At 37.5% G+C, this 27,227-nt stretch overlaps 1 protein-coding gene across 3 annotated transcripts; it reads right to left on the reverse strand.

Moving 5' to 3' along the window:
* Positions 1-1,652: 1,652 nt before the first annotated feature.
* LOC103487430 (uncharacterized) lies at positions 1,653-26,856 on the reverse strand. Of its 3 annotated transcripts, XM_008445751.3 has the most exons (20): positions 25,573-26,855; positions 24,351-24,855; positions 22,390-22,477; positions 22,024-22,205; positions 21,653-21,789; positions 21,342-21,408; positions 20,396-20,528; positions 19,856-19,964; positions 15,266-15,341; positions 14,990-15,172; positions 14,212-14,372; positions 13,456-13,555; positions 12,905-13,088; positions 12,490-12,776; positions 12,162-12,283; positions 3,486-3,630; positions 3,319-3,411; positions 2,952-3,025; positions 2,641-2,694; positions 1,653-2,555 (listed from the first exon to the last, which is right to left on the reverse strand). In XM_008445751.3, the coding sequence occupies exons 1-20, from the start codon at positions 26,568-26,570 to the stop codon at positions 2,252-2,254; spliced, it is 4,002 nt and encodes a 1,333-aa protein (XP_008443973.1). In that variant the 5' UTR covers positions 26,571-26,855; the 3' UTR covers positions 1,653-2,251. The 3 variants fall into 3 exon arrangements, with proteins under 3 accessions (XP_008443973.1, XP_050937575.1, XP_016899808.1); XM_051081618.1 differs by lacking the exons at positions 1,653-2,555; positions 2,641-2,694; positions 2,952-3,025; positions 3,319-3,411; positions 3,486-3,630 and adding an exon at positions 7,720-7,919 and having other exon boundaries at positions 25,573-26,856; XM_017044319.2 differs by lacking the exons at positions 1,653-2,555; positions 2,641-2,694; positions 2,952-3,025; positions 3,319-3,411; positions 3,486-3,630 and adding an exon at positions 9,029-11,691 and having other exon boundaries at positions 25,573-26,856.
* Between the last annotated feature and the right edge of the window lie 371 nt (positions 26,857-27,227).

Here is a 27,227-nt window from a genome sequence, read left to right on the forward strand (position 1 = left end):
GAATCCATTGTATTTCTGGGAATATTTTGATAGTATGATTGATATTCTTTTGACTTGTAGGCTTGTGATTTGTGGTTGACAACAAAGAATATTGTTCTATTGAGTTGGGAAAAACCATATTAAATTTCTAATTAGGCTTTTCCTATTAGAAAGTTATTCTAACTTCTCATCTTCTCATCTTCTCATCTAATTAAATTTGATATTTAGGAATGTTGGTTAGTTTTTCTAATCAATTGGACTAACAATAGGTAAAAAGTTAAAATATCAAAATTATACTGTGATTCCATTCCTCTATGCTATAATGTTTTAATTGTTTGCATTTCTATCTTTATTTTTCTTACACTATTCATTTGAATCTCAAACCACACCAAACTCCCTCATTTGTAACTTTAACTAAATAATTAACTTTTGAGAAACTAATCTTTTCGATCAAGTCAGTCTTGCCACTTATACTACTAAGTAGTACAAGTAGTATTTGATTTGTATAATGTAAATTTCATTTGATTGGTCATTTACTGATGACAGTAAAAAGACCACATCAATATTCAATTGACAGATAGAATATTTATAATGTTGTTTTTCAATAAATATCGTACTATTTTACCTTTTCAGTTAATGTATCATGATATGTAACGTGTTTTTTCGTGTATACTATGTTTTCTTTTTCAATATTTTCATATGTAATTAGTTTTTGTAGTATAATTTTCATATGTAACTACTCTTTAGTAGTATATTTCCCAATTCACGATAATCTTTTTTAATTATATAATTTTTAATCTTATATATAACTTTTTTCGATATATATTGTGCTATATCCGCAATAAACCCTCAAGCTTCTCTTTTCATGTAGTTGAACATCTTCCTTAGTCATCTATTTGAAAATAGAACTGTTAAGTAAAAAATAAATTCTAAGTGAATGATTTTACCTTTCTCTAAGAGTGTGTTTTCATTTTTTTCCCCTTTTTTTAAACCCTCATAATTATGATAGAAGTCTATAAGACACTCGAGCATGATATTTATGAAAAGTCTTCACAGATTAAGTCATTTATGAAAAAAAGTAGATTTAAACTATTAGTTAACAGATTAATCTATTTATGAAAAAGAAAATAGTTGGTTTAAACCATTAGTGTAATAAGGTGTATTAAATTAGGTTATTATCGTACAAACCCAACTATTAATTAGCATACAATCCACTTTTAAAGTCTCATACTCCAACTTTCTTATGAAAAAAAATGAAAAAGGAAACCACTTTTAAAGCTGTTCTTTTCATTGTTTTTTCCAAACTGAGTATAATAATGATAATTGACATAACACTCATTTTTACAACATTTCTTTTTTGGAAGTTTGATAAGAGAGGTAAGGATATAATATCAAAATACTGCCCACTTGTTGAAGTGAACAAAAATTACATATCCAATAGGAAATACGCATACACATTATTGTATCACATTTTTACTTGGAGAGCATTACTCCCACAAATTAAAACAGGGTTCTCTTCCTTTTGAAAACCACACAAGAGCCATTAATCAAAATTTAGATGTATGCAATAAAATATCATTTTTAACATCAACGATAGAAGAAAAATTGCGAAGCGAAAACATCATAATGGATGGAAAACCACATGATGAAATAACTCTGAAATCCATAATAAATTGTGAAGAAAAGAAAAAGGAATAATCAATTGAAATAATTTGAATGGACATTCTAGGATGTCCGATCATCAAAGAACACTTCTTTTACAATCCTACATTTCTGCAAAACCAACACAAAAATCTGTTTGGTATGTCCAATTCTCATGGAAATACAAGATTCCTATCAAACTGATTTCAAGCCATTCAATCCTCCCCATGAATTGTTTCTGTTATCAGCATCTTTTATATACAACAAAAGGGATAAAATATATTTTTTTTTCTTTTTTCTTTTTTGTTTTTCTAAGTGAGGAAATATAAGCAAAACCTCCTCTATTGAATAAAGTAAAAATGTTATTGACAACTCCTCTATAAAGATTTCTAGATGATACAGCCACACTGGAACCCTTATTCTTCGAAGATTTAGCTTTAAGCTCGCCGGAAAAATGATTACTCCCGTGATTTGCTCATTGCAAAAAACCTCCTATCCAAGGAAGCCATTTATGTTCTCATTTCAGCGTACGGCTTTGTGGTTTCATTTCGGGGATGCAACTCAAGAAAATATAAATCCCTGGCGAATTGATTAATCATATCAGACTCGAAGAGAAGTAATTCCACACTCTTCAATCAGAATACGGCAAGGAGTCCATGCAGAGGTGCACAAGTTTTCTCTGGTATTGTCCATAATATTCACCAACTGCGACAACGTCATCGTTTTCGGGGTCCAACCCAGGCAACTTAAGGAGTTTGTTTTTCAAAGCATTTGAGTCTGATTCGTCATCTGAAATTTCTAAATTGGAGATAAATTCTGCATGTATCTCTCGACATGCCAGGATGAACATAGCTGCAGTGTCAGGTTGTTGCGACTCACGAAGTGCTGCCAGTGCCTCTTGTAGTGCACCAGCTGCAACGTACAATATCAGTGCCCTGTAAAGATGCCATTTCAGAACCACCCATGCTAAAGGAAAACCTCTATACAAGTAAAAAGAAATAAAAAGAAAAACGGTGATACCTCCAGATGTTATGTTCGCTATGGAATACATGATTGGCCCACCTTAGCAGCACCCTTAAGAACACATTAAGTCACCAATCAGAGAAACTCACAAGAATAATAGAATAATAAGGTTTGAGATATCCTATTAAAAGCAACAACGTTTCACTAAAACTGTGTTAATTATCATTTAAGACATCTCAAGCAACGAGTCTTTGATAATAATGTGGTGCAGGCGAGATCAGTCATCAAGACAACAGAAAATGTTATAGAAACAGACGTGCAACGTACATGCGAAAAAGCTAACATGAAAATCTTTTAGCAATAAGTACCTAGCATAATCAGACCCTTTTAAATGTGTGGCAGCTAAAGTTGCAGCATCCGTCCAGCATCCGGCATCTTGAAGCTGTATGAGCACGTCATTATAGAAATTGTATTCAGCCCCCCCTCAAAAAAACCAAAGTAACAATATAACCATGATAGAAACATCTATTTAAAGAAACAATGTCCTGGCATCTATTAAGTTCACCCAAAAAATGACATTAAGAGATTCAATCATGGACCACGCAGCCATATGATAAAGAATATGCCATAACATCCTATGAAACAATTCAATCATGGTCCACACGTAATATACATCTGAATTGGAAGAGAATGCGATCAGGATCAATTATGAAAAACATCTTGATATATCCACACCTGAGAACAAGCTTCTTGATATCTTCCTACAGCGCAGAGAAGATGAGTTCCAGACAATGACCGATCAGTTCTCACCATGTTGGCTGCAACAACCTAACAGGAGAAGGGTATTTCTGATCATGTCGAGTTCTTAAACATCCAAAATGCATATTTTTTATCAAACATACCTTGACAGCCAGTTCTAGAAGCGATCTTGACACAGCTGAAGAAAGTGCAACAGCACGTAGAGCATTTGCATAGAAGTAAGAACTCTCTGGAGAAGTGGAAAGCAGTAAACTAACAGCAGCTTCTAAGTTTCCAACAGATACAAGCCTAACGACAAAGATAGTTAGATAAACAAGGGTAATGCAGATTGATTTCTTCAAAAGGAATAAGTAAATTGCGTGAGGACATTGAACAATACAACTCAATTGCAATGAAAGAGCTCCCAAGGCTGAAACCAACAATAAGTGATTATTCCCGATAGTCCCAGTTGACAAGAAGACTGATGAAGAGGACAGTTTGGCCAAGAAATTGTTCAAGCGAATAGAGGCATAAAAAGAAAGCTTCATTTGAGCTAAAAAAATATATAGCCAAGTAATAAAGCACCGTTTGAAGATCAACATAGAAAGAGCAACTTCTTGATAAACTAAACAAAGAAAATAATATAACGAAAATCAACTCAGGAAGAAAGTATACAGGTACATGGGACAACAAAACAGTAATCACTGCATGAAACCTAAATGCTAGCCAGATTGGAGGGTTAACCAATGTATACCGATGACAGATGACGTAATAATTGGTACATATTTTGCAACATTTAGTTTGAGGCCGTTCTAGTTTCTTAGTTGTTGATTGATTAATAGTCGAGTTGTTAAGTAGTTTGTTAGTTTATGTGTGTGAGTATTAGGATTAGAGGGTGGAATCATGGGGGATAATCTCAAGTATTAGCCTACTTTTGAATAGTTGTAAAGATAATAAGACTCTTGCCAAGTATTCTTAGTTTTTTATTCTTTCAATGCAACGTCCAACATATTTAATTTATCTAGATTTGAGGGTCACCAAGAAAGATGGGAGTTCTACTAGTAAGGGATATGTTTTTTTCCTATGAAAACAAGTTTCATCGAGAGAAAAATGAAATAATACAAGGGCATACAAAAAAACCAGCCCACCAAAACCACTCCACTAACAAAAATGGACTAAGTAAAATATTGCCTATAGAATAGTTACAAAAGTTCTTCGAAATCGAAACCCAAAGAGACACATGAAATCTAACTATTGAAAGCAATTAACAACAACCCGAGACTTACGTGGAAACCCGAGAACCGGGAGAAAAACCACGATACTTTAGTTTTTATTATTTTTCTTATGAACAAAAACAATAGGTACAAAGGGAGTATAAATAGAGTACAATAGGAATAAGAAAGGAAAAGATTTAGGAAATATTTAGGAAATAAAATCTTATATTTTATTTTTTCCAAAAGTATATTTTATTCTTTCCAAAAGTACTAATTCTAACACTCCCCCTCAAGTTGGGAGGTAAATATCAATGAGTCCCAACTTGCTAACGCAAAGGTCGAAGTGTGGTCGGAGAAGCCCCTTGGTAAGAACATCAGCAATCTGTTGGCTTGAAGGAATGTACGGAATGCATATGCTTCCACTGTCAAGTCTTTCTTTGATGAAATGCCGATCAATCTCAACATGTTTAGTTCTATCATGTTGCACTGGGTTGTTAGCAATACTAATAGCGGCTTTATTATCACAAAAAAGCTTCAATGGTGTCTCACATTCCTGATGAAGATCTGACAAGACTTTCTGGAGCCAAATTTCCTCACATATTCCCAGACTCATAGCTCTGTATTCAGCCTCAGCACTGCTCCTGGCCACAACACTTTGCTTCTTACTCCTCCAAGTTACAAGATTGCCCCAAACAAAGGTACAATAACCGGATGTAGACTTTCTATCAATAACAGATCCTGCCCAATCTGAGTCAGTATATGCCTCAATGGTCTTTCTATTTGTTTTTCTAAACATCAACCCTTTACCAGGTGTATTTTTCAAGTATCTCAGGATTCTGTTAACAGCTTCCATATGTTTCTCATAGGGAGCCTGCATAAACTGGCTGACAACACTCACAGCAAAGGAAATATCCGGACGAGTATGGGATAAGTAAATTAATTTACCTACAAGGCGTGATATTGTTCTTTATCAACTGGAACTTGATCATCAGAGTTTCCTAGTTTACAGTTGAATTCAATAGGAGTATCAGCAGGACGACATCCCAACATACCTGTCTCAGTTAGCAAATCAAGGGTGTATTTTCTCTGAGACACGGAAATACCTTCTTTTGATCTAGCCACCTCCATTCCAAGGAAATATTTCAGATTTCCCAAGTCTTTGATTTCAAATTCATCACCCATTCTTTGCTTTAGTTGACTGATTTCTGTTTGATCATCTCCAGTCAAAACAATGTCATCCACATAAACAATTAGAATAGCTATCTTTCCTGTTTTGGAAGCCTTTGTAAATAAAGTATGGTCAGAGTGCCCTTGATTGTACCCTTGGGACTTGACAAAGGTAGTGAATCTGTCAAACCATGCTCTCGGAGACTGTTTCAGACCATATAGAGATTTTTGGAGTTTACACACCTCCTGACCAAATTGGGCTTCAAATCCTGGTGGGGGGCTCATGTAGACTTCCTCCACAAGGTCTCCATTCAAAAAAGCATTCTTAACATCCAGCTGGTATAGAGGCCAATCTTTGTTCACAGCAACAGATAGCAGGACTCTAACAATATTCAATTTAGCAACTGGAGAAAAAGTTTCCGAATAGTCAATACCATAGGTTTGAGTGAACCCTTTGCAACTAACCTTGCCTTGTGTCTATCAAGCGTACCATCTGCTTTGTATTTGAGAGAGAATACCCATTTGCATCCTACAGTTTTATGTCCCTTGGGTAGAGCACAGATCTCCCAAGTTCTATTCTTTTCGAGAGCCTTCATCTCTTCCATAACAGCATTCTTCCATTCAGGACACTCTAGAGCAGTGTAGATATTTTTCGGTATTATGGTAGAGTCAAGGTTTGCTGTAAACGCTCTAAACTGTGGAGAGAGATTATCATAGGAAACATAGTTGCAAATGGGATGTTTAGTGCATGATCTGGTACCTTTTCTCAATGCAATTGGAATGTCAAGAGAGGGATCATACTCATCAAGTTTTCTTGTATGACCCTGTTCAGCTTCATCGTTACTGGTTTCTATTCTAACCTCAGTCTCATCATCACGGTTCTTTTCTTCCATATTTTCAAGAACAGCAACATCAGACTTGTCATTCTCACTCATTGTATTATTAGTACAAGGTTTTGTAGGGTTTTCCATACCTTGGTCTCGAGGAGGTTCGAAATTTTGGACTGGAGCCGGCGGTTGACTAGTAGGGGACCCAACTTCCTTTCTGAGATTCCTCCTGTAATATGTTTTCCAGGGAACTTGGTTTGTGGGTAAGATTATGGGATGAGGATCAATGTCAGACACGGTAATAAGAGTAGGTTCAACAAATTCAAAGGTGTTGTTAGACTCTTCACTCACATTCTCCCCCTGAAGATGGCTAACAGGAAAGTAGGGTCGGTTTTCACAGAAAGTAACGTCCATAGTGACAATATTTCCTAGACGGCGGGTGAAAACATTTATAACCGTGTTGGTGAAGGGGATACCCAACAAACACACAGGCCTGAGCCCGAGGGGTAAATTTGGTCTGATTAGGGCCGAAATTATGGACATAGGCGGTGCACCCAAACACACGAAGAGGAACCTCAGAAACAAGACGAGTAGAGGGGTAAGACTCCTTAAGACAATCTAAGGGAGTCTGAAGGTGGAGGATACGAGAAGGCATTCTATTGATTAAGTGAGCAGCTGTAAGAATAGCATCTCCCCACAGGTATGATGGAAGGGAAGTGAAAAGCATAAGTGAGCGGGCTACTTCCACAAGGTGTCGGTTTTTTCGTTCGGCCACTCCATTTTGTTGAGGAGTGTAGGCACATGAGGTTTGGTGAACAATCCCCTTGGAGGCTAGAAATTCACTAAGGTTATGGTTTTGGAATTCCCGACCATTATCACTTCGAAGAATTGCAATTTTTGTATGAAATTGTGTTTTGATAGTATGATAGAAGTTTTGGAAAATGGATGGAACCTCAGATTTATCTGAGATAAGGTAGACCCAGGTGAGACGGGTATGGTTATCAATGAAAGTTACAAACCACCGCTTTCCCGAGGAGGTGGTGACCTTGGAAGGACCCCAAACGTCACTATGGATGAGGTTAAACGGTTGTGTAGGTTTATATGGTTGTGAGGGAAAAGAGACTCGATGTTGTTTTGCCCGGATACACACATCACAAGATAGATAAGAGACATCAACTTTAGAAAAAAGGTGGGGAAATAAATGTTGCATATATGTAAAGTTTGGGTGGCCCAGTCGAAAATGCCACAACATACAGTCTTGTTCAGAAGTGCTAAAGTAGGATGACAGTAAACTAACCCTAGACAAACTACTACATGAGGTATCATCATCAAGGATGTAAAGTCCCCTGCTATGCCGGGCAGTGCCAATCGTCCTCCCCGAGCTCATGTCCTGAAAATAAACCAATTCAGGTAAGAAGATAGCTTTACAATGCAACTCACGAGTGATCTTGCTTATAGATAACAAATTGTAAGACAGTTTAGGGACATGCAAAACATTCTGGAGAGCAAAACCGTCAAAGGGAACTATTTGTCCTTTGCCAGCGATCGGAGCTAGAGAGCCATCGGCTATTCGGATTTTTTCATTACCGGCACACGGGGCATATGAGATAAAGTGTTCTGAAGAACCTGTCAAGTGATCTGTAGCCCCCGAGTCTAAGATCCAGGGATTCTTCCCATCAACGCTAATAAGCCCAAGGGACTGAGGCATACCTGACTGAGCAATGGCACCCAGAGTCGCAGTCTTGGTCTGGCTCACAGTAGGATCAGTTGATTGAGAAGTGCTAGCAGGTGTAGTCTCACTAATGTAGGCACGTCCTGAGTTCTGTTTCTCGTTGGAGGACCGTTTCTTACCTCCTGGGGGACGACCGTGGAGTTTCCAACACTGATCCTTGGTGTGCCATTGTTTCTTGCAGTGCTCACACACAGGAATTGACTTCCCATTATTCTTGTCACTGTCATGATTTGAGGACCGAGCGCTAAAGGCTGCGGAGTCAATGGTAGGGGTAGTCAATACACCCATGGCATTAGTGCGATCCTCTTCCAGGCGGACTTCAAAACAAACTTCCATTAGCGAGGGAAGAGGTCTTTGTCCGAGTATACGACCACAAACATTATCAAATTTGGGATTAAGTCCTGCAAGGAAGTCATAAACACGGTCAGCCTCTTCAAGTTTAGCATATTGTGTACTGTCATTTGGTGTGTCCCAAACTGTCTCTCTGCACAAATCCATCTCTTGCCAGAGGAGAGAGAGCTTGTTAAAATAGGTAGTTACGTCCAGGGTCCCTTGTTTGCAATTATGGACCTGTTTTCGCAGTGTATATAACCGAGAGGCATTCTGTCGTTTCGAGTAAAGGGTCTGAGTTGTATCCCACAAATCTTTTGCTGTGGCTGCATATAGTAAAGGCTTGCCGATCTGTGGTTCCATACTATTAATCAGCATGGACCGAATAAGTGAGTCCTCTCCTTTCCAGAGTCGTTCCAAGGCGTCTCCTGGTGGAGGACGTACAGTCTCTCCAGTTAAGAATCCGAACTGGTATCGACCTTCGAGGAACATCTTTATTGATTGGGACCAAGAAAAATAATTTTGACCATTTAATTTTTCGCCTGAAAAATTCCCTGTAGACGAACCCAAAGAGCCAGTTATATAATTTGACTGTGAATTAGGGAACGAAGTTACCGGGTTCTTGGAATACATCGGCAACTCGGTTGGTTTGGAATGCGTTGAAGATTCGCCCGCTTCAATGTCCGATCTGTTTTGGGGTTGATCAATTCCGTTACCAGAAAACAGCGGTTGCTGTAAAGGGTCAACGTACAGCTGCTGCTTACTGTACTGATTTGACAAATTTACGGTTGAGGGATGCTGTCCGGAGCTCGTAGACGGCGCATGAGGATGCGGATGGCCGGAAGGGTTTGACGGCTGGACATCCGACGGCGCGTAGAAGGGAACGGGATGGGCGGTGACGTGAAACGGCGGCGGCGCGTACGGCTGCGGAACCATTCCCGTTGGGTAGATCGGCGGTTTCTGTAGGTTCTGGAGCAGTTTCTCCATGGCGGCGGCGACGGCGGCGACGATTCCGGCGGCGGCGGCGGCGGCGGTGACGGGTTCAGTTTCGATCTGGGTTTCTCCTAGGTTATTTTCTAGGGTTTCGTTATTGCTTTGCTCTGATACCATATTGAAAGCAATTAACAACCCGAGACTTACGTGGAAACCCGAGAACCGGGAGAAAAACCACGATACTTTAGTTTTTATTATTTTTCTTATGAACAAAAACAATAGGTACAAAGGGAGTATAAATAGAGTACAATAGGAATAAGAAAGGAAAAGATTTAGGAAATATTTAGGAAATAAAATCTTATATTTTATTTTTTCCAAAAGTATATTTTATTCTTTCCAAAAGTACTAATTCTAACACTAACCAAGAACCAAATCTCACTAAGGCTCCCCTCTCTAACCCGGAACACCATCATTCCTCTTACCCCATATGTCTCAAGTAATCGCACACAACTGGCAAGCCATAAAAAACCCTCCTTTATCTTTCAAAGGCGGATGGAGGAGGAACTCCTCGACCGTCGCTACAAACCAACAAAGCTAACGCTGAACTCCTGAAAGAAGGAGCACCACTAGCAATCCCAGAACAGATGATCAGGATCTTCCTACACTTTCGACACATCATGCAACAAAAAGGCTCGACAAGCGAAGTCCTCCTAACAAGCCTATCAACAGTAGTAACCCGACCAAGCAAGACTTGAAAGATAAAGAACTTAACTTTCTTAGGAACCTTCGTCCTCCACACCACATCAAAAACCAAGTCTTTGGGGGGGATCGGGATCTAACAATAGACTAACATAGACTTACAGAAGAAACCCTGACTAGGATTAGGATTCCAAACACGATCATCCCTTCTCCACATTCTAAAAGAGCATCCATCAAGCAAGGAAAGAAGAGAAGCCCACCTCCACCGTTTTCCTATAAGTCAAATTACGACGGAACCCGAAAGAGAGTCACAAAATTCTTACATCTCACCAAAAGATCCGAGACAGTACAATTTTTGGAGAGTATAAATGATACAGATGTGGAAAAATCGAATAGAGGGAATTATCCCCCATCCACCGATCCTCCCAAAAGTAAATGTCCTTGCCATCCCCCATAAAACAACAAGAAAACCGAGAAAAAGAAGGGAGCTCGAAAGAAATATCCTTCCAAGGATTTCGGAAAGTGTCAATAACCCTAATGTCGTCCACTCAAAAGGATGGGGGCCATGTTTGTTCACAATAATCCTACGCCAAAGAGAATCAGATTCAAGATAGAAGCACAAAAGCCACTTTGCCAACAAAACTCCGTTACGAATTCTAAGTTTACCAATCCCTAATACCCTCTACTCACGGGTTGCCTCACCAACTCCCAATTAACCAGATGGGAGCCATAACCCTCCCCTACCCCCTCCTACAAGAAATCTCTCATGTACTTTTTAATACTCTTACACACCAAGCTATAGGCCCTAAGCAACAAAAGATAATACACCGAAATATCACTTAACACGGATTTAATCAGAGTTAATTTGTCAGCTTTCTAGAAGAACCCTTTCTTACACACCGCCAATCTCTTGTGGATTTTCTCACATATTGGGTTCCAAAAGGACTCAAATCTTAGATTATCCCTAAAGGAAACCCAAGGTAAGAAGATGAGAAAGAACCCGCCTCACAATCAAAAACCTCAACCCACCTCTAAATCCTAGTTAGATCAAAATTAATACAAAAAATAGTGTACTCGCTTCTATTGATTTTCAGCTCCAACATCTCTTCAAATAACTGAACCATATGATTGAGAGTGTGGAAAGACTCCTCCTTTCTGGAACAAAATAACATTGTATCACCAGCAAATTGAAGGTGCAGTAAGACCACTCCATCTCTACCAATCTTAAAAGGCTCAATAATGTTTCCCTTGACCTCTTTGCTTATCATCCGGCTTAAAACACCCACCACAAGTAAGAACAGAAACGGGGACAGTGGATCCCCTTGTATTAGACACCTAGAAGCTTGAATAGACCCTTTTGGGGTTCCATTGATGAGAATGGAATACTTAACATTTCTAACACACCCCCACATCCACATTCTCCATTCATAACCAAAGCTTACTAGTAAGGGATATGTTTTTTTTCCTCCTGAAAAGAGTAAAGGATGTGTTAAAATAAGCTTGCAGTTCACTTGTGTCCATTATAAAGATATTTATTTTTCCTAAACGTATTTTCTAGAATTTGAAACATAGTTATTTACTCTATAGTAAAACACCTTATGCATATATGTGTGTGCATGTGTGTGTACACACACAACTCCAAGGGAGACGTTGAAATGCACAATACTATTGACCCCTAATACACCCTCAATACTTCCTCCCAAGAGATGCACATAAACCCAGAATCCTAAAATTTACCTGTGTAATTTAAACTATCAAATATCAGATGATACAATTTCCTTTACAACCAAGCTGTGGGCAAAATATTGCGTGCCCATGTAAATTAAAAACAGTGACCGAATTGTTCACAAATTGTGCAGTCAAGTAAGTTTTCACGCCCATGCAAATGCAAAATACTATTAAGTACAAATAAACAGAACTGAGTTGAGCCAAGCTTACTCATGTACACGGTTTTGAATGACCTCTTCCCCATCCAATTTTTCATGCCAAGGAATGCGTTCATTTGCACTTTCCCACAACTCTTCTTGTTTGAAAGCCATTGCCATAAGTTGGCCTTGACCCTGCAACAAGGAGAGTCACATCATCGGCAATAATGAAATAATAGAAAATCTTGAGACAGCTTATAAAAACTTCTGTAAGCTTCAAAAGAGACGAGTAAGAATAATAGATGGTTCTTAATTTGCAAAACGTATTTGCTCTTTAAGAAGTCTAGCAATGAAACTTGACTTTTTCTTAGAATAAAGAACCAAACGAAAAAGAGATTTACAAGTGCTTCTTTCTTCCCAGTTCTTGGCATTGATTTTCCCTTTGAGGTTATCCTATTCAGCATAGAAGCTTCATCAAGATCCACATTAGACGTTGAGGATTGGCCTCTCTGGGGAGACTTATTTGCTAACTTATTCATGAGATGACTGAGAGCACTAGGCAACTGTAGCCAAAAGAGGGCTTCAGATGATTCACCAAAAATTGCAGCAGCAAAGGCAAACCTCAAAGCAGAGCCTTTATGTACTAACTTGGAATATAATTTTGCCCTTGCATCATCAAGTATGCAACCTTTAACGTTGAAACATTGAGAGTAGGTGAGAAGAATGAATTTCAATGTATCATCACGTGTTTAGAAAGAAGAGACTAGAAAGTTTTCACGGCCATTGGTCATGAAAACATGTGAGACAGAATACAACCTTCTATACGATAAGGTTCAAGCACTTTGAGAAGCATTTCTGGCACCACCGAGTCACCAACAGGTGGTAAGTCAATCATGTGACTCCGAAGGTCATGGCCACCTCTTGAAACTCCAGACACGAGTTGAGGCTTCTTCTTTAACCAGGAGGGCTTTACACCTAACTGCAAGATCATCCGTAATGCCTGCGGAGAATAAAATTAACATAAATTTCTGTTAGATATGTGTGTGTGTGTGTGTGTTCCAAAATTAGCATTTTGATATGGGATCTTTGATTTGTCTACTTCAAATCTGCACCTCTGTTCTCTACAAAAGTTTCTCACATGGAAAAAACTAGAATCTGTTTAAATGCAATGGATAAGAATTGACTGAAGAAAAAATGTAAATAAGAATTGACACTTCCATCTACATCTCTACTCCCAACAAATGCTTCCAACATTGCAAAAACTAGAACCCGACCAAAATGTAATGAAAAAAATTGACTGAACAAAAAATGGAAATAAGTTTCAGTTTTCATCTAACAACCAATGAGAACAGATGAAAAATATTTACCAATGCATGTGGAGTAGGAAGTAACAAAGGCGAACATATAGGCATTGGCCGAAATCTTTCCTTGGCCGTCTTGTGTCCATAGCCATGCTTTTTTTCATTACTGCATAAAGTGAGCCATGCTTTTTTTCATTACTGCACAAAATAAGGGTTACAGAAGCGCAAACTCAAGCATTGAAACCATAGACATTTGAAAGATAGAAAACAGAGCAGCATGCTTGCAACACCCAAGAGGCCAAGCAACTTTTTAAACAGCTGCATATACCAGATACCATATTGTTTAATACTTAAGTCTATGGTTTATGCCCTGAAGAATCAAAGATTGGCTGAGTTTTTCTATTTGCAGTAACCCATATACCATACATCAGAAGAATACAGTAACTATTGTCCTGCCCGGAAAAAAAAGAAGTCCATCGAGTGCATGTGGAATAAGAACCCAAATAGCATGACAGGACAATAACAATGTGACTGGGGACTAATGCACTTCTTTTCAGTTTACGGTCAACATTCAACCTACTTTAGTAGTCTACACGTCTTCATCTGGTTTCCTTGTTAACTACAAAAAATCTTACAAATGTGTACCATTTCAAATATATATGTATATCTCCTTTTAACTTTTAATCTCAATATTTCATTAGGCATTGATGCAAGTAGCAATAACATTTTTAAATAAAATCCTGTACGGAAAGTACCAACAACAATAAACCAAATAATTTAAAAACTAAATTTCTGAAATTCAAAGGGAATTCCAGTACTTACATTATGATCTCAACAAGGCGAAAGCTACTATCAGCTCCTGCAATACATAATACTAGAGGATCTTTTCTATCTGTTCGTAAAGGCAACCAATCAAGTTCCAATACAAGGGTCCCTGGAAATTGATGTTGTAAAATGGAATTAGCCAAGGGATCCTGTGAATCCTGCCAGCAAAAAGTATACATGGATTTATAATCAACAACAAAAACCCCTTCAAATTATCCATGGAATTACGTAATCTGGGAGAAGACAGGCATGCAATCCCTCAAACCTAATATTCAAAGAATCAGCACTCTTTGGATGTCTTATTTTCTTTTAAACTTTTTTTTAAAGAATAGCAGCTTTCATTGAGAAAAAATGAAAGAATGCACGGGGTATCTTGTACCCCGCCCCCTACCGGAAGGGGCTCTAACCAGCACTCTTTGGATGATAAAGGGCCTAATATTAATCTACAATTTTACCAAATGCAGCAAAGGGGGCAAAAATTCGACTAACTTGAAAATTCCAAAAACTTATAATCTACAGAGCAAATATTAAAATGAATATACACACAAACACACACTCATACACATATATCGTATATAAATAAAAAAAAAATACTTTATCCATGTGTTCAAGGGCCTAATATTAAAAACCTCATAAGTTTCTTCTTTGGTACGGAAAGAAATAATATTTAGCATGAACAACTGTAAAGTGCAATAAAATCAGAAATACACGGAAAATGGAGACTGCTTAGTTTAGACCTACATTCACAACATCAAATATATAAAATTAAACTTACGAGATCAAATATGGAAAATGTATTATCATAAAAGAGAACAGCTATACGTCCTCTACTATGGTCTCCAGGAACTACAGGGGAAAATTTGATTCGCCTGATTCCCTCTCTGTGGGTGTTAAAAGATGAAGAATGCCCCGTTGTTACATCCCACCAACGAATGTTGCCTGATCTATCACCCATGACCTGAAAATTGTCAAAGTCAGCGTAATCAGCCCATTGAGCTGAAAGGGACCAAAAATCATAATTTTATTTTACTAAATTCTAAGAGAAACATACCACATGTGGCAAGCGGTAGGCCATGGCTGTAATTAATCCATCAGATGAAACGAAAGAAGATGATGGCCATTTGGGTCTACAGGCATATCAAGAGAAATATTTATGAGATTTTTATCATTTGGATGGTAAACAATTTCGTTCTAGAATCAAGAAAACTTTTACCATGCAGACCTCCCAGTTCAGATATACATCATAAAAACGGCAATAAAACTTTTCAGAAAATTCCATACCAGTTATTAAAATTGTGAACGAGCCTATAGGTCAAATTGAATAAATCTTCTAAATTTTCATCCAAGCCTTTGATTTAAAAATAAATAATAAACCAATTTCTAAATTATCTGCTCATGTAGATGTTTACGTGACTTAACAGCGTACCGCAATCTCTATTGTTAAAAACCAAGAAAGAAAGCAGTATAATTCAATGTAATTAGCAGAAGCTTACTTTGTACGAAAGTGTATGATTGAACGAATAGCAACATTGGATATTAGTTTATTTTGGTTTATGGTCATACTATTATGAAATGAAATCCTAGTATGGCACGTTCTATGTTGTATCCATCAATATCATCAACTTATTTGGCCATTTCATCAAGGTGCTGTTCATTGTGCAAGGCTGAGGATAATTGTACTTTTGCTTGCAACTATTGGAACAGAATTCTCAACATTTTTGTATGGTCTTTGGCGATACCCAAGGATGTGATGGATATCCTAACTCATCTTTTCGGGCTGCTCTTTCAAGGATGCCAAAGCTTTGCTGTGGGGAAGTCTAAGTTGAAACGTTGAAGAGCAAGCTAAACGAGAGTCACTGTCGAAGGAGTCTGTCAAATAAGTACTCCTATTGTAATTGTTAAACTCTTTATATGGTAAAGTTTCATTCCATCAAACACACTACCCCCAAACGTAGGTGATTCTGCACCAAACTGGGTTATCAATTTCTATGTTATTATTTTTCTGCTTGCTTTCGTAACGATCCTATGATGGAAACCATAAGAGGGTGTTATTCCCTTTCAATAAAATGTGAAACTTTGTGAAAGAAGTGTTGTTGGGTTACCAATGTTTATGGTCCGTGTGGTTATAGAGAGAGGAAACATTGGCCAAATCTTAAAGAAAGTTTCAAGAGATTGTTTGATGACTTCCAATGGTAAGCTTAATGCTTGTATTCAAGAAAACTTCATTTGCATAATTCAGAAGAAAGAAGATGCAATCCATGTTAGAGACTTTAGACCCATTAGTCTCGCAACCATCACTTACAAGGTGGTCTGCCAAGGTGCTAGCAGATAGGCTCAAAGGGGTTATGGATTCAATAACCAGCCCTTTTCAAAATGTGTTCATTGAAGGTAGACAGATTTTAGATCCCATTTTTATAGCTAATGAAGCTGTAGAAGATTATCGTGCCAAAAAGAAAAAAGGGTGGATTTTGAAACTAGACCTCGAAAAAGCCTTTGATAGGGTTGATTGGGGCTTCCTTGAAAAGGTTTTGCACTGCAAGAAGTTTAGCCAAAAATGGATTTCTTGGATTATGGGCTGTATCAAAAACACCAGGTTCTCCATATTCATCAACGGTAAACCGAGAGGAAGGATAGTGGGGATTCAAGGTGAATTCGTCAAGGTGATCCTCTCTCTCCTTTCCTTTTTCTGCTAGTAAGTGAAGTACTAGTAGGTTAATGAATAAGCTGCATTTAAATGGTCATTTTGAGGGTTTTTTGGTGGGAAAAGACAGAACACACATCCCCATACTTCAGTACGCTGATGACACCATTTTGTTCTGTAAAGATGATGAAAGCATGCTAATTAAGCTCAAGGAAACCATCAATCGGTTTGAATGGTGCTCGGGTCAGAAAGTGAATTGGAAAAAATCAGCATTAAGTAGAATAAATTTGGGGGATGATGAGCTTTCTCTCATGGCAGGAAAGTTGGGCTGTAAAATGCAAAAACTTCCATTTTTGTACCTGGGTCTTCCATTGGGAGGATATCCTAGGCAGAAATTGTTTTGGCAGCCGGTTGTAGATAGAGTTTACAAAAAACTGGATAGATGAAAAAGGTTCAATATTTCAAGAGGTGGAAGACAAATTATTTGCAACTCAGTATTGGCCAGCCTCCCTACTTACTACCTATCCATCTTTGCCATTCCAGAAAAGGTAATTTCTGATTTTGAAAAGTTAATTCAAAAAATTTTTTGGGAGGGGAATTTGGGCAGCAAGATTAATCATTTGGCTTCCTGGAAAAAGGTCAAGCCTTCTCAATTAGATGGGGTGCTAGGTTTGGGCGGTTTAAAAATCAAAAACAAGGCCCTCCTTGCTAAATGGGGCTAGAAGTTTTTGAAAGAAGACTCTGCGTTGTGGCGTCAAGTAGTTAAAAGTATACATGGCTGCAAAAAATTTGATTGACAGACTTTAAACAAACCAGGAAACAGCCTTAGAAGTCTGTGGATCAGTATCTCTAGAGAATGGGAAAAGCTGGTTGAGTTGGTAACTTTCAAAACAGGGAACGGAAGGAGAGTAGCTTTCTGGACAGATTTGTGGGTTGGTGATCTCCCACTTAAATATCAGTTTCCAAATCTATTCAGATTAGCTCAGCGGCCCAATGATTCAGTTGCTGCCCGCTGGGATTATGTCACTAATTCTTGGTCATTTGTATTTCGAAGATTGCTAAAAGATGAAGAAATTCAAGATTTCCAAAAGGCTATTAACTCTCATATCTCATAAAGGTCTAACAGACTCGGATGATACGAGAGTTTGGTCATTAGAATCCTCGGGCCATTTTTCAGTTAAGTCCCTTTTGAAGCACCTCTCTCCCTCTTCACCTTTGGAAAAGATTACTTTAAAGCACTTTGGAAAACCAGCAGTCCAAGGAGAATAATCCTGGTTTGGATTATGGCAGTGAGTTCTCTAAACTGTTCTGAGACTATGCAAAGGAAGCTTCCCAATATGTGTTTGTTGCCTTCAGTGTGCCCCCTTTGCTTAAAAAGCAGTAAGCTCCTAATACACATTCATTTTCTGTCCCTTCTCATCGAACTGTTGGACTAGCATATTTTCTATGCTAAAAACAGCTTGGGTCTTTGATGGTTCGATAAGCGCCAATATGTTCCAATTATTGAGGGGCCCTATTTATCAAAAAAGTCCTTTCTAATTTGGGTTAATTTGATAAAAAGCACTTCTAGTCGAGATTGGTTTGATCGTAACCGACGCATCTTCCATGACAAAAAAAAGGGATTGGGTTCACATCGTAGACAGTTCTAAAGGACACGCTGCAGCTTGGTGTTCTTCAAATGCAGAATTCAAAGATTACTCCATACAAGATATCTGCCTCAATTGGACTGCCTTCATCTGAAGAGATACAAGGCATTTTCCCCAGATTGCTAGTTCAAAATTAGTTCTTTTGTAGTTTTGAAGGGCTTTAATATGTATTTCTACCGTTAAGTTTTTACTTTTCATCTTTGCTTCTGTCTTACGTAGGTAGATTACATTGTTATTTTGGGTGTTTACTTTGGTCTTTTCATGACCTTAGTATTGTTCTTGTTTTTTGGAGATGATGAGGGTGCTACGGGGGTGTCAACCTAGTTAAGATATCCAGGTGCACCTACTGATCCTCTCTCTCTCCCCCATTTCTAGGCTTCTCTACTATTCTCATTGTATATCTCTCTTGTACTTTGAGTTTATTATTAATAATATAGAAGCTTGTCTCCTTTTCAAGAAACAATCCTATTGTTGGATATATTGTCAGGGACATTGTGCTTGACATTGTGTCTCTGTTAGATCCACCGGTTTTTTTCAATTTACATGAACAGGGCATTTTATGGGTTATTTTGAAAGAGCAAAATCAAAGACGGGTTTTTGTATAAAGAGCACACCTTTGAATTTTTATTTGACCACATCATATATATGCTAGTTCTTGGTGGTGTAAATGGTCTAATCTCTTTGCTTCGCAGTTATGCTTCCTTTCTTCTAATTGAGAAAGGCTTTTGTAACCATCATGGATTAACTACCTCGTTCGTAAATTTCATACAACAATGAAATTGTTTCTTATAAAAGAAACTACATATTATGTAAAAAATAAAGTCCCACTTGACACAAATTTAGTGTTTGGATAAGAACTTTTATTATTTATATATTATATAAATAAATAAATAAATAAAATGTTGTTTTGATAAAAAAGCAACAATACTTGGTTGGATTCGAAACTTGCCATGTACTAAATATGTAGTGAAATATATGAAATGAAATCTACACAGCCATTTGGGACAAGGACTAAGACTATAATAACCACCTCTTGCTACAGTAAATACTATTTAAAAATCCTCAATTAGCTATAGTAAACGCTATTTCAAAACCCCTCATTTGCTACAATTTTTACTACTTTCATTCATCATTTTTTTAATTCTTTGCTACAATGTTTAATATTTCCTTATCAAACTAAAATAGTCTACACACAAAACACTAAAATAATCTACACTCCAAACACAAACTATTACAATCCAACTATAATGACCCAAAACTATAATAACTCACTTCTTGCCTTAAATGCCCCTAAGTATTTTTCTCAACCTAGATTCCTTTTCTGGTAAACTCCATGTAATGAGAAGAACATTACCTGAAATCCCGAATTCTTCGCCCATGAACTTCAAACACTCCAAGCGCACCATTTACCAGTGCGAATGCAAAACTTTCAGAAGTCTCCTCCTGATTTCCTTCTTGTGCCTCTGATACAAAACATAGTTTCACTTAAAGCATGCATAAGGCGAAATATAGAATTACTAGTGTAGGTTTAACCATTCAAAAGCATAAACATGGGTATCAGTTGGGGTGCAAGAAACAAGAGAGCTTTTAGAGGTTTTGAGAAGGACCCTTTGGAGATTTGGACCTTAGTAACATTCCATGTTTCTCTTTGGGCTTCGATTTTGAAGTTTTTCTTTTTTTAAATTATTCCTTTGGTAACATTTTGCTAAGTTGAAAGCCTTTCTCGTACTAGGCTTGTTTTTTGGTAGGCTTGTTTTTTTGTATGCCTCTGTATTTTTTTCATTCTTTCTCCATTTTCATCCAAAAAATAATAATAAATGGTGATAAAGCAACTCATTCTTTTGATGATGAACCAATGGGGAGATGCAAATTACAATGTAGATGACGAGCTTACTAGTATCAGATAATGATGCCTTAGTTGGTGAAGATACAGTATCCGGTGTCATGGTTGTACGCTCTTTAACAGGCCGTGGAACTGTTGGAAGTGTCCATTCCAAAACGGTAAATGGAAGAGCTAATGATCTAAGCTACATGGAGATAGAAAATATCATGAGTAGGTGCATCATGGATCTAAAGATATTAGCAAAATGCTAATTATATTTCAGTCGGATAATAAATTTCTGTTAACCAGAACAATCCAATTACACAAATTGACCAAAATAATTTATATGCCTTTTTTATAAAATAATTCTTAAACTTTGTGCAACACAATATAGTGATGGAAAAACATTACGTCCTCGGACAATTTCAACTAGTTCTTTTGAAAATGTAAGCAGTGAAAAGTCGTAAAATTTCATCTTGATAGTCCATGCAAATCAACACCAAGCACGGAAAAAAGATTATAGAATGAAAGACAAGAAATTCTGTCTACTGCTAGAGAGGTGCCTGGAAGATGAAGCTGGACATTAAGAAAGGAAGGCTATAATATTTCTGAATATTGGTTTTTTTAAAAAAAAAATCCACAATTGATACAAATGGTTTTCTTTTCTTTTTTTTCCTTCTTTTCTTCTTTTCTTCTTTTCTTTTCTTTTCTTTTTTTTTTTATTTTTTTTATTTTTTTTATTTTTTTTTTTATAAGAAAGAAATCGTTCAAATAAAATTAGTTGCAAATCAGGATAAGTAGTCTCCCCACACTAATGTAGAACAAGATTACAAAAAAATATCTGATTGCTTGAATCAAAATATTAGGATAATTAGATAGCTAAGCAACTGAATAAGAAACTATTGTTCCCTCAACATCAAAATGTGAGATTGTTACTAATAGTAAAAATTATTAAACATAATAGTAAAAACTATTGAACATAAATGAAAATGGGCAGTATTTGTAAATGTAGATTTACCATGATAGGAGTCTTTGTCATTGCCCAAACTTCAACAGGAGCATCACGAAACAGGATAAGAAGATACCTAGAATTAAATAGCAGAAGAAAAGAAAGAAGATTCATTACTACAGTCTAGAATAGAGCAAGTATGTGGGGAGTTTAATTCATTATATATCCCTACTCCTACATAACACTATCTGAACTAGCATTGAAGAATGTATGACGGACAGAAGCAAGAGTTTCTTGCCCCAATATTCAAGGAAAAGAATTAGAAGAAAAGACACTATATTAAAAAAATTATAGACACAAAATCTGAGAACAAGGACAACCTTCCAGATGAAGAAGCTCTTAAAGCTCTGATGGGAGCACGTTCAGGCTTTTGCAAAACACGGAAGGTTCTATTAAAGCCACTTCTAAGACAGGTCACAACAAGACGATTAAGGTAACCTCCAGATTTTTCATTCACCTGAGTTCACAAGAGTAGTGCATGTTTGAATGGTATAATAAAATTAAAAATGTAAACAGGTATAAGAAAATTCAGTAAATTTGTTTTTAAACTAGAATCCAGTGTGCTTAGGTACCTAATAGGATAGCGCAAACATACGAGCAGAAAAACATTGAACGTAAAATGAATTGTATCATAAATCTGGAAAGGAACATATTAAAGCATACAATATTAACAAAATGCTAAATTATATACCTGACTGTAAGAAAACGACACCAATCTGGAATTCCCTAGCCACCGTAAACCTCTAACAACACTATTATGTACAGAAAAGGAAGATGAAACAGAATTGGCAGAAATGTCAATGACATCAATGGTTCCACTTTGAGTCCCTAAAGCAACCAATGGTACAGCAACAGCAGGATAGTTTCCTCCACCTTAAATAAGAAAACAGGATAATTTAATTTTTCAAACTAAGAACATCCAGCTCATTCAAATGAATTGAACCACCTCAAATCCCATAAAAGATGGTATTACAACTGCATAACATGTATTTCTCGTGTACAAAGCTTTTTTTTCTTTTCAGTACCCTCATGTACAAAGCTTAGTCATGAAACTTACGAGCTAATGTAGCTATTAAGGATGGAGATGGCACTGCCAACATCGTTACTGCAGAAGAAAGAAGCTGAAGCTGACCAACTAAACTGATCTGCATCAATGATTTCACAGTTATCAGGCATAAATTTCCTGATTGAATGGAGAAAGAGGCAGCAGATAAACCATTTTTTTATGAGAAACCAAACTTTCAATGAATGAAACAAAAATGCTACATGTTACACTTCAATTTGGTGCATCAGTGTAGTTCTGACAGAAGAACAAAAATAAAGAATAATATTAGGGGACCATAAACTATGAAACTATTGACAAGGACTTGAATCCAACAAAATCAAAACTAAGATCATAATTACAAAACATCTAGTTACCAAAGCTCACAGGGAGGTACTAAAACCTCACCTCACCACCTCCCTAACCTCATCGCAATCTTACCACCTCTCTAAAAATCAGAGTTTCTCTCCAGCCAAACTCTCAACAAAATTTAAAAAAAAAAAAAAAAAAAAAAAAAAAAAAAAAAAAAAGGCCTAGTGTACGTGACAAATTTCCTTTCTCCCAAAACAGCTGAGCCCCTCCTCAAAACTAAATAATAATATATCATTTACCATAAACACCACTATGAGAGCAAAACACATAAAAATAGTAAAATCCTAGACAGATCTACAACTTCTAGCCTAATTCAGCATAAATGAAAATCCAATAAGCCACATGAAACATTTGAAAAACTGAAGTTCATTCAATTAAACACAATCTCCATCCATGTTAACAAGTTTCCTGCAAGCAACACTCTCATTCTTGTATTAAGCACAACATTTTGCATTTCCTAAAGCCTTATAAGTAATTATTCTTTTAATGAGGCAAGTTAGGAACTGTAGAAGTCAATTTTTTCCAGATGCTTTAGATAAAAAGCACAACGAAAGCTCGATTTCTTAAGAAAGAAAAATTGAGAAAAGAAGAAGATCAAGAACAAGAGCCACCGGTGAAGGTTTTCAGTGAGACCCGACAACTAAGAAGACAATTCCCTTCATGATGAGAAAGAAATTTCCAGACAGGTAAAATCTAGTAGGGTTTTGAAAGTTCCAACAGGCAACAGCTTTGAAGTTTGGATGGCCCTTCCTTGGGATTCTTAGAAAGATGTTGTAATGCAGCATCAAATTTGATCACCTTGTAATTTTCCAAGTTTTTCTTTGGAAGGAAAGGCATTTGAACTCACCTTTAAAAGACATTTTCATCTACCTAATCTGGAAAGAAGTTGCAGTTTCTAATGTTAAGAAAATGGGTATTGTTGGCTGATTGATCAAAAAGGTTTCTTCCTAGCTTTATTTTTATGTTCCTGCTTGAACTTTTCAACAATAGAGGGATCACTTACTCCATTCTTATCACGAATGAGATTGTGGACGAGTTTTGAGCTTTCAGAATTAAGGCTTGAAACCTAAAAGTCAAATCTTGAAAGGACAAATTAGCCATAGTTGAATGGGATATCATTCCTGTGGCTATGGTGAAAAAAGGTTTTAGTAATACTGTGAGGAACAGATGTATAAGTATCTCTTCAACATTAGATCATTAGATTTTTCCTTTTTGGTATTCACTAGTGGAAAACCAAGAGGGATAATCTTACAACCAAGAGTTTTATCTAAGACAGCAGATCCTTTTTCCTCCTTTCTCCTTGTTTTGCTTTTGGAATTAAAGCCATCCTCTAGGCTCCTTTTGGTTTGATACTCCTTACTCTGAATGCAATGTTCAAGAACGTTTTATTATTCTTAAAAAGATCCCTTTTTTCCTCTCGCTAGTTAAGAGTTTTGTTATTACCTTGTGCACATGAAGCAAATAGCTCAGGGTTGCGGAATGAAGAACACATAAGATATTGTACAAGTTATGTAGCAACCAATATTTGAACCGGTAACCAAAATAAAAATTAAATGACAAGCACAAGCTAAGAATGGGGAGGAATTGTAGAAACATAGACAGACCTTAAATGACAAGTCCGGTTCACTGATTTCAGAGGGTGGACGGCCACTACTGGTATTGGCGTAGTCTAGTTGCTTGCCTGCTTCTGAAGCAAGTGTATTAGTAGAAGAAACCATTTGGTCAGTGTTGCTGTCTGAGGTTCGCAAGCCACCGATGTCAGTGCTCATACTCACACATGTGTCATCCTTCTGAGTGTCTTCGGCAGTTACAAGCCAGTTCCATACTTTTCCATCATCAGAGATGGATATCAAGTGTGTTGAAGAATTAGGATGGCATTCGTCAAAAGAATCAAATGGAGAAACAATATCTGCTTCTGCTTCTGCTTCTGCATCTGCATGAGGAGAAGGAGAATGAGAATGACGTACATCAGAACAAAGCTTGGCAACATTTTGGAGGATGGAATCCGACTGGCAGATGACAACAGCAAGAACTGAAGGAGATGGAACAGATGTGCCAATTGACGGCAGCAACTCTTCCATTGCAGACATTACGTGGACTTGTTCACCTCTGTAAGTATAAATATATAAGTTTGTCTCCTAGAAGTCAAAAAATAAGCAAGATATTTGTGTGTATTACCATTCTTGGAAGTAAAGAATTATATACATCAACAACATTCGTTTATGCAAACTTGTACGTCTAGTTCCTATCTTCGCATGCACAAAGAAATTATTAATACTTATGATAGAAAGAACATTAGACATAGCACATAAATTTTAGTACAATGGAAAACCTTTTCCCCTACTCTGCAACTCAGAATTCAAAATTAAACCTGAATAAATTTATGAAGTTAAACAGATAAAAATGGTCTGGATGTACCTAAAACTTTCTCTATCCTTGAGAACATCCAAGACTTAACAAGTCCATTCACGCAACCTTCCGTAGTTCCCTCCCCAAACCCATCCCAACCACAATGTGACCTCCCACGTAAGTACAATTTTTCATACAATCACAACTTTGCAGCCAATCTTATAAACGGTCACAATCTAAGCATCTTTGGCAGCCATCTGGGATAGTAGTTAGATTCTTCAAAACTCGTTTATACATTTAGCAAATTCTCAAGCAATGATTCAAGCTAAGGTTTCCACGTAACTTTTGTAAAAGGGTAGACAATTGATCCTGAACATACTAATAACATTTACATTTACATGAAACAACCCAGGAACCGTTAATGCTATCCAACCATTTCATAATAAGACCTTGCAGATATCCAACGAGATAACTTACTCTTTTCGGCGCCAGGTACTGAGCCTTCCATCCAGGTGAGGGCAGTAGAGCAACTCACTGTCCGGATCGGGTAGCACATCAAGGAATTTACCACACCCACGAGGCAATGAGGTACTAAAAAGCGTCGCCTCATACTGCAAGTCAAAAACCACCAACTCCCTGGGAAACGTTACAAAGAGAATATGCCTCCATTTAGGCGAAAATGCAAATTTCGCATTATAAAGAGGAAACATGGCAGAGGCCGGCGACGATGATCCGGCAGCTGCATCCCTTTCTAGCTTCAACAATTCGGTGCAGTCGGTTCCAATCCGTAGCTCCTTAATGACAACATCACTTTCCTTCTCCCCAAGAACCTGAACCGAGAGAAGAAACCCTTTGAGACCAATTACGCAAAAATGGCGCGAATCGAAGGGATCGTAACGAATGCAAGACAGATATTCAGGGGAAGCATCATATTTCCAGACACATCGAGCAGTGGAAACACTATAAAGGGAGAGAGCCGAGGCGCCATGAATTGCAGCAAGAAGGTACGAATCGGGTCCAGACCGCACCCAACACAGATCCTGAACACCGAACTTGTAGTCGCTAGTATCGAACCAGATGGTAGGGGACTTCAAACGGAAATCAAGAAGAGCAATGCGACCTTGGCGATCAGCAGCAGCGAGATGAAGGTGAGAGGTGGAGGGCTCTGTAGAAAGGAGGTCACGGTGGAGAGGGAGAGGAGTCCACCGAACAGAGGTGACGAAAGGGGAGAGAGAAGAAGCAGTAGTCGACGGCGGAGGCATGGGAATGGCGGTGATGAGCTGCATAGAACGAGAATCAACGATGGAGACGGAGCTGCCGGAGGGGAAAGCGAGGAGACCGGCGGGGCTGATGTCGGCGGATCCGAAGTTGTTGCGACTGGGAGGGCCTGGAAGCATGCAGTCCCAGGAGTCATGGTGTTGTGTCGGGGAGTGAATCGGAAGAGGCGGCGGCCCCGACGACCGGGGGCTAGTCATTCCGGTCAAAGTAGGATGAGAGAAGAGAATTAGAGGGTGATTGTGGCCAGAGAGAAACTACCAACCGGGAGAGAAGGGATGAGAAAGGAGGAGCATTGAGGGGGTGAGAATCTAGGAAATGGATCTTTGATGAATTAGAGAAATGAGTGAAGATGGCCGGAGCTGACTTATGAGCATCAACTCGGTGAGACTCAGACAGCGGCGCGAACGCAATGTGGTCACCGTTGAGATCTTATTCTTGTTTGTTGTAATTACACAGTAACGTCAGTTTGTCTAAAATTCTTTGAAATATTCCAAATTATGAATAATGGATTTTATTGAGTTATTCAATTTTAATGCATTTAATATAGTCTACGAAAAATAATTAAAATTAAAATTAAACTCCTTCCTTCAATTCCATCAAACTCACTCATTCATTTTTGTACTTCAAAATATGAAAAATTAAAAATAAAATAACTGTCCTTCAATTTTATAAAATTGTCGAAAATAAAATAAAAAATATATATTTCAATAAAAGAAATTGTAATGTCCTGGTTAATTTGAGAATATTTGTAAAATTAGAGGAAGATAGTGAATTTTACAAATACAAAAGATAAAGTTAAAGGGTGTTTTTTTACTAAAATTGAAATTTTTTATCTCAAATTTGATTATGCAAAA

Source organism: Cucumis melo, chromosome 2 (assembly GCF_025177605.1).
Source record: "Cucumis melo cultivar AY chromosome 2, USDA_Cmelo_AY_1.0, whole genome shotgun sequence".
Taxonomy (NCBI): domain Eukaryota; kingdom Viridiplantae; phylum Streptophyta; class Magnoliopsida; order Cucurbitales; family Cucurbitaceae; genus Cucumis; species Cucumis melo.